At 30.7% G+C, this 12,252-nt stretch overlaps 1 protein-coding gene across 2 annotated transcripts in view; it reads right to left on the bottom strand.

Moving 5' to 3' along the window:
• Positions 1-12,252, bottom strand: part of LOC118189993 (transmembrane 7 superfamily member 3-like) — a 128,546-nt gene that overhangs the window by 33,509 nt on the left and 82,785 nt on the right. For both annotated transcript variants that reach the window (XM_085808887.1, XM_085808888.1), the window contains exon 7: positions 3,803-3,955. In XM_085808887.1, coding sequence (XP_085665013.1) covers positions 3,803-3,955 — 153 coding nt within the window. The remainder of the gene's footprint in view (positions 1-3,802; positions 3,956-12,252) is intronic.

Here is a 12,252-nt window from a genome sequence, read left to right as displayed (position 1 = left end):
TTTAAGATAAAAAGTTGATCTCATATACAAAAAAGTTGGCCACCCCTGCATTATTTGACTGAAGATGAGCAAAAATGTCTTACAGTACAAAATACACATACTTTACGAGCTATGAGATGTTGAACGTAGTGAGAAGTTAATGCAAAACCTAACTCTCTGCACTGTGCCAAGAATGTAAAAACATGTAACTTAACAATGAAATGATAGGCCAACAGGATTCCACAGATGATGTGCAGGAATAATCAAAGAATAATTATCCCACAATGGTAGTGGGGTAAGGTATGAAACTTCAGGTGTAACAAGCAAAATCTTTCATATAGAATGGATTACAAAGACAATTAGGAAAGATTATATTATGCATGTAAATGTTGCAATAAGTCTCAAGAAATCCATTACCAGAAACAGAAGCAGTATATCATTGCTGCAGCCTGGCAGACATATTCCAGAATGACTGGTGTATTATGAATCCATTTAACTAAGATCTTAGTATGCTTCAATAATTTGTGAAAAAGAGATTTGGATGTTTACAAGATGTTGGAGTTCATCTCAGGATATCAAATGGGAATAGGATGCATATGTAGCTAGCCTCAACATTTTGTTACTGATCTTCAGACATCTGTAGCTCATAAACTATGAATTTGCTGATACATGTTCAAAGGATACTTCTCAGTTACATTCAGCAGTTAAATGCATTTGGCAATTATTCTAAACACTGAATCTTTTAAATACTCATTTAAGGAAGCTTGGGTATTAGCTGCATCGTTTAAGTGTGTTCTATAAAAGTTAATCATTCCTAAAAATTTATGAAGTTCATGAATAGTTTTAGGATGTTTGTAATTTGTAATGGCTTGTACATTTTCCGTAAGAGGTTTTGAGCTGTTTGATGAATCAAACATCCTAAAAATTCTACTTTGTTCACTCCCATCACTGATTTTGATGGTTTGATATGTAGAACATACTGTTAAATTATATTAAATACCTCCATAAGGTGTTCTTTATGCTGCACCTCAGTTTCCGACACTGTTAGGATGTCATATAAACATGGAAAAGAGAGGGAGCATTTCTTAAGCCAAAACTCATTATGTTAAATTAAAAAAGTCCAATGGTATTACTATCCGAGTGTTTTGTTTATCTTCTTCTGCTATTGGAATTTGGTAAAGGGCTTTAAGTAAATCATGTTTAGAAAATATCTTCTTGCCTTTTAAAAGTGATTAAAGTCTTTGATGCTGGGTAAAGCTTAGCTATTTGGTACTGTGATATAATTTAAGCAGCGATAATCTCCACTTGGTCTTGCCACCTTACTATGTTTTTGTGACTAAATGAAGTGGATGTGCGCATGGTGACTTCGAAGGTCTGATAACATCATTTTCAAGCATTAAGTTGAATTCCTGTTTGCCTATTTCTAATCTTTAATGCTTAACATTGTGTGTTGTTTTAGAAATTAGTAAATCAGGTTTTGTTATTTCCTGAAATTGTGTCAAAATATTTTTTTTTTTTATAAGGTGCTTATATTTGATTCATCGGCTGATGATATAATTTCACCAATAATGTTCAGTTTAGTTTCACCATCAATTAGTTTTTGTTTTTAATATCAATCAATAAATTAAACCGGTTAAGAAAATTTGCACCCAAAATACCTTTAATGACTCTGATAAATGGCCATTGAAAATCACGATAAAGTCCCAAATCACGAGTTTTTGTGTCCGAAACACAGGATTTCAGTACCATTTGCAGCACAAATTTTATAGTTGCCATTTATTTTTCATTACACTATGATGACACTTATGATTTTCCAGAAAGCATCTTGATCCGAAAGTAAATTGGTAATAACACAGTTTACCATCTGCATTGCAACACCTCAGACTTCCACCTCTAGATAATGATCTGTTATTTCTTTCTGCATTACAATTTCTTTCATTCGGCTGGCAATACAAATGGAGCTCTTCAATCTGCCATTCCAACGAAGATATCTTCTCCAGTAATTGTGAAATGTTAATTTGCGACGTGCTTAAATTCTTAACATCAGTTGAATGAGCTTCATGACTTCAGTTCAAAAATCTTATCAGCCATAATCGCCGATTTACTAATATGGTATGGCAACTTTTCAATCCACAGTGTTTCTAATACCATGTCAGACATATCATTGGTTACCAAGGATTCCATTTTTTGTAATAGATGGCTTGGTTTCGTGTCGCTAATTTCAATGCCAGTCAAAGCGTGTTTGATAAGTTTGTTTTCACTTTCTTTGAATACATTTTATAAATGCTCTTTTGTCAACGAATATTGATTTACAGCCTTATCAATTATTATGTCTCATAGTGTCTAGATATTCAGTTTCTATTTGTGAGATAATGTAGATAAATTTGGTATCTTTATTAGTTATACCATTAATTTTAAACTATGCTTCTATATGATAAAACCAAAAGAATTTTTATACTTACCTTCCTAATTTAAAAAAAAATTAGCATTACTTGATTGTTTTTCTGTTTTCTTGCTATATGCCATAATATTTACTGTTTCTAACTTGGGTCACCAACGAATATAACGGTTGCTACATCACAAAAACATTATCTATCTGTTTAAGAATAGCCTTTTATTATTATATTTTAAAGAAAACTATTTATTACTTAAGACACTGATCTTTTGAAACATTGTTATTCTAATAAATTTTTTCCACCACTGGCATTTTCAGTCTACGTAAAGTTGTACAAACAAAAGCTTATACAGTCAACAGTCGTTAATCCGGACTTGTCGGGACTTCGGCGATTCCGGATTATCGATTTTTCTGGATAATAGATCATCAGTTTAAATCTCGCAAGATGGCATGCAGAAATTTTAAAATTAAAAATATGAAAACGTAATTTATGAAATAAAGAACAATTATGATCTAAAGGGTATCAAAATTTACAAAAAAAAAAAAAAAAAAAAAAAAAAAAAAGCTTAATATTTATTTGTTTACTTTATTAAACATTTCTTTCAATGTAAGTTGCTTCATTTTATGTGATAATACTTTCTCTTTAATTCTATAAACAGACATAATTTCTTGTTCAGTTACAAAGTTTCGCTGTTCAAGTCCCGTTAATTGCTGTGCCGAGAATACCGACTAACATGTCAATCGAAATTTTTTCGTTTTCACTAACCTCTCTGTCACATTCTTCATGTCTTTATCCATTTTTTTGCAGCAATTCCACTTTTTGTTTGATGAACATCGAAACATACTTTCGTTTTGTACGATCCTTTGAGAGCTCCAGAATTGGAAATTCTATTTGACATAACCGAAAGTTCAAGTTTACTTTTATAGTATTGCTCTTACAGTCTGCAAAAATAATAAGCCTGATCCAATTAAAAAATTAAGGAACAACGCAATCATCAACATTAACTGAAATCGATAATTATATAATTTTAGCTTATACCGTCCGTACATAAAGCTCGCACGCGAAAACGTATTCTGCGCTTGCGCACAGTCATATGCGCACACGTAATCGCCTATGCGCATGTGTCAATGCGGCGCATGCACAGAAAATTTTTAGCTTTGAGGTCCGGATTATAGATCATTCCGAATTATGCGTGTCCGAATTAACGACTTTTGACTGTATATTGTTTGCAGAGCTTACAAACTCACTAATCATCCTCTCAGAGGAATGTTAACTAGGAGAATGTACATGATGATCCCCTCAGAGCTGACCTCAAGTACAGATCTCAGTAAGCATAACAAACAATACTAGGAGAAGGTACAACATAAAAGAAGAGGTAAGATTTCATGTTTATTTAAATAATAAAATTTTTATTTTAAAACACTTACCAACAGGTGTATAAAATATTGCTGCTGTTACTAAAAATCCAAAGACAAATCCAATAAGTAGCAATGATATTAGAGAAATATATGACCATAACCACATGGCCAACCAGATTCCAGCACCAATGAGTCCAATGATTACAGAAAGCTCTAAAGTAGCTAGTACAATTAAACAAAATACTTAATTAAAAAATATATATGAATAAGTCAACAAAAACAATGTGTTCAGCAACATTACTAACAGTGTGATAAAAGGTTAAACAAGTATGACCCACGAAATTCTCAAAGCAAACAATAAAAATAAACTGAAAAATCAAAAGCAGCAATATTTAAAGCAATGTTTTTCTTCTCAGTTTTTTCATCGTCAATACTTTGCATATTAACTGATGCTTAAATATCAACAATTAAAATGAAAAGGGAATAAAACTGGAAAAACCAAACATCTTGCCAGTCATAACTGATAAAAATGTTCTGTACAGAACACATAGACAATAACAACAATGCATTAAAAGTAACAGTCATTATTTGAAACTGTTCTTTTCTCCTAGAAAAATTTCACAACATAAGAGGTTATTATTTTTTTTTTAATTTAATTCTAATTTGACAACATGCAAGATGAAGGATAATCAGTTTCTAGTTACTCCTTTTCTGAAATTTCTGTCTAAACAAAAAATTAGATTCACTTTAAAAAGTCATAACTCACATAAAACTTAAAATTCTTCAAACTTTTTATTACATACTTCTATTACTCCAAATATATGAACATACTTTTTTCCGATATCAATACAATAAAATGCAGAAGAATTAAATGATGTTAGTGGAATAAAAGCAACTGATATGAATTGACTGGAACAAAAGACTGGTAAAAGGGAGAAACTGCATATTAGAACTTCTAATTTCACAAAATAAATAAATAAATAAATAAAAAATCCCTGATTTATTCCACCCAACAGTTATTTGTTCATGGTCTTTTATGTAAGCATTTACACTGACTATAATCAAATTTTATACTATTTTTTCATACTTTAGACAATATGGGACATATATCATAGATAAAAATGTTTCTCTCACACAGATTATTTGTAATATACTTTGTAATAACCAATATAAAAACTTCTAATAAAAAAATCTGCTAAGTTTTATTCTTATATTATTATCAGGTACTATTTTGAAATTATTTTTTCTTTCATTCTCTTATTTCTGATTCATTCTTCAGAAAAATATATATATGAATTGAAAATAAAAGAAGAAACTGCAGATATTGAGTAGGTAGTAGAATGTAGTTAAATATAATTCCAGCAACTGCATGACTGTCTAAAGAAAATTTTAGAAGCCTTGTCAACTTGCCACTCTGTTGAAGCTGAAAGATTGCCAAATTTTTCAGTCGGTAAGATTTATCTTTACCATATTTCTGTGCGAATTTTAGTTTTAGCTCTCCAGAACAGGAATCTAGGTGCTTTGCTAATTTGCACAGAACTGCTTGTTGCATTTATAAATAAGTTTAGATGATTACCAGCCATAAACTGCTAATGTTAGTCTGTAAATTATCTCTCAGTTTTGTATAAACAAAGTTTAGGTTTCCGATAAAAATTTGATTAGTTTTATCTTTATTGTGTCTATTTGGTATAGCTATGTTTCATTACAGCAATAATTTGCCCAACCAGCAGCTAACTAAGCTACACAATTAAAGACTAGGTCTTATATGCCATTTTTTTCTTTTAAATTAAGCACATTAAAAAAAAAAATGTTATAAACCCACATAAGTAAAATACATCCATTATTGTATTCTTAAACAAATAAAAAAACTTAAGACTAGAATTCTAGAATGATAAAATAATTGCCCAGTCAGCATCTAACTAAGCTACACTGAAAGGAATTAAAGGCTAAGTCTTAAATGTCTTTTTTTTTTTTTTTTCTTTTAAATTAAGCACATTTTAAAAAAAAGCATGTGATAAACCCATTTAAGCAAAATACATCCATTATCTCTTAAGCAAATAAAAAAACTTAAAACAAGAATTCTAGAATGATAAAACTGGAAACCACAATCTTATTGATGTCTCTTTCTAGACCTTTATCAGAAATCTTAGAAAGCTAAAACTTAGTAACAAGCCCATTTCTCGGAAAAGAATAAAATACACATCTCTTCTGACTACTTGCATATGCAATTTATTCTAAATTTTTAATGCTACTTCATCTTTGAAAGAACTATTCCCAATGATGTTAAATGCTGGATGCAAGAATTCACAGTCAGGAACAGCAGTGATTCTGCCTCCTTAGAGCAGTGATTCTCAACCACTTGTGCCGCCAAATTCTTAAAGTGTGCCACCAAATTTTAGAAATGTATATAGTAAAAATTATAAAGGGCATAATCTAGCATACAGTACTCATGAAAATTGGCGAAATTCAGATTTTAAGACATTAATAAGAGCGCCAATTGTGATAAAGCTGATTTTGGTGCTGAAGACTTCTGCATTTGAATTAACTTTGAATGAAGAGGAAGAACTATCCCATACAGCACACTTAGTTGCTATGACGTTGCAGTGAGCTCTCAATGTTGCATTTTCTTCACATTACATTTGTGACCACGGTACAACGTCTCAGAAATGCCGCATTGTGATGTGGATGTGACATACACGTCACAGCAAATGTTTAATGTGACGACAAGAAATTCGCAGTCTTCCCCGCCCTGACCTTTCTTGATCTTGCACACGTAATTCTTCTTTAATGGGAGGTATTCCTGCGCGCTGACCTCCCTCTCCCCCGATTCATTGCTATGTGTTTCAGTAAACTTTCTAAATAAATGATTATTTTATGCTAACAGCTTGCAATTTTAGTTATTTCTTTTTTATTAAAAATATTAACAGTTTTTAGAGTGTTTTTATTGATGTGGTACTTCGAAATCATTGAACTATATTCTGCGGTGAATGGATTCACATTCTACTGTATCTAGAGACTGACAAAAGAGTTGTCTGCATAGTGTTTGTTTGTCTTAAGGATTTTCGCGAACATTTTTTTTAGTTCTGCTCACCGAACACATCGTCTGTGCTACATTTTCAGGTAAGCACTATTTATTGTACATTGAAGTGAATGGTATCAGTAATAATTAATATGTAATAATAGAAGCGTAATTTAAATGCTATGAACAAAAAGAAATACTAGCAGTAGATTAACTTTTATTTGTATAACAAAGAGTGAAGCAAGGGCCATTATCAAAAGTCATCTTATTTTTGTCTCACTGCTTAGAAATTTTAATTTAGGGAGTCAGGTTTATTTGGTAGATATAATTCACTTTTTGATGTTTTTAATGTTAAAAGATAATGTGAAAAAAGAATTGATTTTATGCATTTTACTGCAGTACTTTCATTGTGTTCAGCTATTTTTCGAAATTATTCACAAAATAATTACTTCCTTCCATGCGTGGTACTTAGCGCCACATTATAAATGATGCAATACTTAAATAACCACATTTTAGTTATATAGAACACATTTTTTAATTATAACTTTACAAATGGTGTATTACTTTAAAACACTGAACTTTTCTACATATTTCCTATATGTAAATTTCTGAGATTAGTTTTAAAATTTATTATATCAAATGTTTTCTTTTCGCAAATTACGTCACACTTTTATGTATAATATATTTGTATTGTTAAAGTAACCCAATTTCCTTATTAAGAGATTTAGTTAGAAAAAAATATTTTTTAGTTTAGGTCAAATTATTTGAATACGGCAAAACATATGAGGGCTGCCTACTTAAGAGAAGGGATTCCTTTGTGGAGGACTTTCTAAGGAAACTAACTCGTATTCACTTCATATATTAAAAGAAACATGAAAACCTGTGCAAAAGTATTTGTTACTTGAGAGATTAAGAGAATATATTTATGGTATTAATTTTTTAAATAGTTACATAAATTATTTAAATGATAACAATATAAAAATAAGGAAATTACATTTCCTCTTTACTTATATATGAAGGAAGTTAAAATTTCACTTGTGACAAAAGAGTATAAATCAACAGTAATTTGTCTCTAAAAGTACAAGTTACTTCATGTTATAAAGAAACCGAATTACAAATTGTATTTTAAGAAAATTAAACCTATTGCAGAGAATTTTCTAAATGTAATGAAAATTACTATAAATCGAAATGTATAATTAAGCTTCACCGATAAACTTTATTCAAAATAATAATTTTATTTTAAATTAATATATTTCACTTCTGCAAACAAGATATTTTATTTTTTTATAATAAACTTAAAAATTACATCTAACCCTCTAATTACGTCTAATTTAATTATCTAAGCTTACCACATCTAGTTTTGCTTTAATTTATCATTTGCAGAAATAGATATTGAAAAGATACTAATTTCTGCAATCGTATTTGAACAGCTTAATAATTAAGAAAGGAATCTTTCACAAAGGAATTCAAAAATTTCATTGTGATAACTTGGAAATTCGCATATTATAAAACACTGATGAATTAAAGTAAAGTCTTTGTCAAACAAGGGAAGAAAAACTGATTTTAAAGTAAAATATAACTTCATGGAATTCTTTTTATTGGGACGGACTTCAGTTCTTTGCCACATTTAAATAAGCAAACAAATTTGTTTGGAAATTTCGTAACAGAAAACCAATTTCTGGAGCGTCAATCGAAGGTTCTGAAAACTCCGTATAATAGCGCTGCATTATACTGTGGGACAAACAAATATTTCTTTTAATGTAAGAGGAGGAATTTTATATTTTCGTTGTTTTTTAATTTTAACAAAAGTTGTAAAGTTATTCCTACAAAATTAAGTAGTGCAATTACTTTTATTTTCATAAATACAGCCAATTTCAATTTGAACTTAAGAATAACTGAAATTCAGTTTTAATTGCATAGTTTCTAAAATGAAAGGCATAAATGTGTTTTCATATTTCCTTTCACACCATTTTTGTTTTTTTATATTAAAGAAATCAAATAACCTATTTCTCTTGAGTTAAACGTATACTAAGGAAACTGTTTCTTTAATTCTCGTCTAGTAAAAAAAAACTATAGCATTATTGCTAAAACATGTATTGATGCCTTTTTGGCATTTTAACAATTTGAAATCATTTCTGGTTTCAATAAAGAAAACAAATGAAAATTTTAAAGAAAGGCCAGTTTAAAGAAAAATGAAGTACTTTAAAGAAAGTAAAGCATCAGGGTCATCAGATTTTAATATCTGAAACTAATCTCATAACTACTTCTCCTAAACATTTTTATTATGTTCCAAATTCTTATATGGATAACTTTTTGAAAGTATGCATTGTAAAACATGATCTCTTCATATTATTTAAATTAAATAAAAAAAACTGAATCATGTTTATATTAAAGGAGAAGGATAGCAAGAATGCCTATATTTCATGTTACCTCATATTTACATCAAAACACATTTTCTGAATAATCATCTTTGCTCTGAAAAATCATATTAAAATAATTCCAAATGCCCTGATTTCATTGTCTGTTTGTAGAAATTTGTGGATAGCAGAAAATCTTCATCGAATTTTCTTGCGCTTCTATAAAGTTCATGCATCTCTGGTATTTTTCTCGTCGATAATCGTTTCATTCTTAATAATAATTTTTCAATTTATTTTCAATTATTATATATTAATTATTACTGCTATCATTCAAGTCAGTATACAGTAAGTGTTTACTCCCCATATGTGTTGACTAAATAAAGGAGCTTGTGAAATTTAATGCCTAAACAGCTGAGTGAACTGAATGAAATTCAGTTTACCGTATGAGAAACAAATAAAATTTAAGCATTTCTGTAAAGGTCATAGTATAGTGTATATTCTCAGAAGTGAGTAATACAGAATTTCTGTAAGTCAGCTTTAGTAACAATAATTGTTTTATGAACTGGTATGCAAATTTGTTATGCTTTTGCATACTACTCTATTTGTTGAGAGAACAGAAAATGCGTTTAGGAAATGCTGAAATATTTAAAACAAATGATTCACATTAATCATCAAATGAAACAAATTATGCGATATTTTTACCGTAATACAATTATTTAAACATTACATAGACGATACTTTTACCCTGTTTGAAGGTGATAAAGATGATTTAAATAGAGTTCTTTCAACAATGAATTCTATTGATCCTGCTATTCAGTTCACTTCTGAACTTGAGACTTGCAATTCTCTTCCGTTTCTCGACATTCTGGTCACACGTAACACATCCAACTTCAGTACTACAGTTTACCGTAAACCTTCATCGGTTTGCCTTCCACCACACTTTAAAACATGTCATCCGACTAAACAAAAGTTAGCTTCATTTTATTCCTATGTTTTCCGTGCTCTTCAAGTTTGCTCCTCCAAACTAGCCCTTGATGAAGAACTAAATTATTTAAAAGCAATAGCTATTGACAGGGGCTTTTCACCCAACATTATTAATCAAGTAGTTAAAAAATTCTCATCTCAACACACTAAAAGCCACACTCTTATTTTAGGAGATTATAAAAATTCTGTTGTCATTCCCTTCTTTCCATCAATTAGCTATAAAGTTGCACATATTTTGCAGAAATTTAACTTTCGGGTTGTTTACTCTCCCATCAATAAAATTCCAACTCCTATACTCAAGGACCCCATTCCGGATATGAATTCCTGGGGTATTTATAGGATTCCTTGCCAGTACGATCTGCGTGCTTTACAATAACACTGTCAACTTGCAATGAAAACTTAAATGTAGAATATAAATCAATTCAAAGTCTAATTAGAATAGTGCTGGATTAGCATGCCGAAGTATGATTAACTTAGGTTGACTCAACAACATGTAACATGCGTGACAATTATCCGAAATGGCCAAGAGGCATACTAGTATAACAGCAAGAGAGCAACAAAATGTGCGTTGGCTAGCAAAGACATGCTCTGAATAAACTCAGAGATTCATCTGTTTAAATACTCACTTGACTTAAATTTACATCCTAGCGAGGAAATGTGAGGGGGAACTTGGGGAGTTCAGGAAAGGTATCAAAATTAAAATAATTTGTTATGCAAAATAAGCAAATCCCTACAACTTCCCTTAACATAATTTAACTAGCGCATAACAAGGCTTTAAAAGCCTGGATAAGATATTTAAATTCTAAGTGCAAATCTAAATGTGAGCTAACCTTTACACTCTAAAAATCTGTATCTTGACTAAAATTTAAATTTTACAGATGATAAATGTGGCACACATAAACATATTTTCTTTACAAATTTTTGTCTTGTCTCCTTCCAGGTATTAGGAAGGAAAATAGTTTACTACTTGTTTAACATAAATTACAATGCCACTACTTTTAACATTTTAAACAGTTCAAACTTTTCTACCTGGGTTGGAAATGACATAAAAAATTGCAAAATCTGAATTAAATATCACAGTCATTATTTGTTACACGGCAGTGAAACGTCATATAATTTATTTTTCATGAGTATATCAGTATAGGAACCGGAAGACCACATGAAAAGTTAAATTTCGTATATGTCGAAAGTTATGTTTTTAACTGGCGAAAATTTTTTCATTATTTAAAACGATATAGTCGAGAAGATATGACTACAACCAATGATTGCGAAAATAAACACTGGGTGAGGACATATGCCAGGTAAGGGAGTGGATATATATATACACACACTGCTTATGCAATAAAAAAGACTAGTGCACAACCAGAAATTATAGTAGTCCCATAAACATATTTTCAAAGTTCTATGGCTAATCATTTTTGAATATACTGTATGTCTCAGAAAATCAGTTACAAACTTTCAGGAGAGACTGGGTACAACTAGACAATAGAAAAACACATAACAATGCATGGTCAGAATCGCTTTCCTGTTGCGGTAGTGACGACTCAAAAATGCAACAAAAGGAGGACACGAAAAGGGTGAGAATATATGTTTATTATGCTTAGTGCAGCGGAAACAAAGAAATAAGAACAAAAACAGACAATCATAATCAAAGAAGGGATTCAAAATTATGTTTGAAACACATCCTTAACATGGGATCAGCAGTGGTATCCGGTGCATTGACCAACAAGATTTCCAGATCTCACTTCCACTGAGTACTTCCTTGTGAGGGTACATCAAGACACTGATGTATGAAATCCCTGTTAGAAGAGGAATTTGTTGCATGCATCGTGACAGCTGCTGGGGACGTCTGAGCCATGCCCGGTATTTTCCAGAACATCAAATCTTCCATGTGGTGGAGATGTAAGGCCTGCATCAAGGTCTACATTTGTTCTTGTTTCTTGATTTCTACTGTACTAAGCATAATAAACATGTTTCCTCATCATGTTCATTTTCTTCATTTCCTGCATTTTGTGTTGTCACTACCGTGGAAAGCCTTTTCGAATAATTGCATTGCTACACGATTTTCCATCAAAAGTTGTACTCTCCTGAAAGTTTGCAACCGATTTCCTGAAACACCCTGTATATGTAAATAGATACATGTGAACATACAGATGCCA

The sequence above is a fragment of the Stegodyphus dumicola genome, chromosome X2, assembly GCF_044657685.1.
Source record: "Stegodyphus dumicola isolate Sdum_Otavi_A_Nest chromosome X2, ASM4465768v1".
Lineage (NCBI taxonomy): Eukaryota > Metazoa > Arthropoda > Arachnida > Araneae > Eresidae > Stegodyphus > Stegodyphus dumicola.
This window is presented reverse-complemented; position numbering and strand designations above follow the sequence as displayed.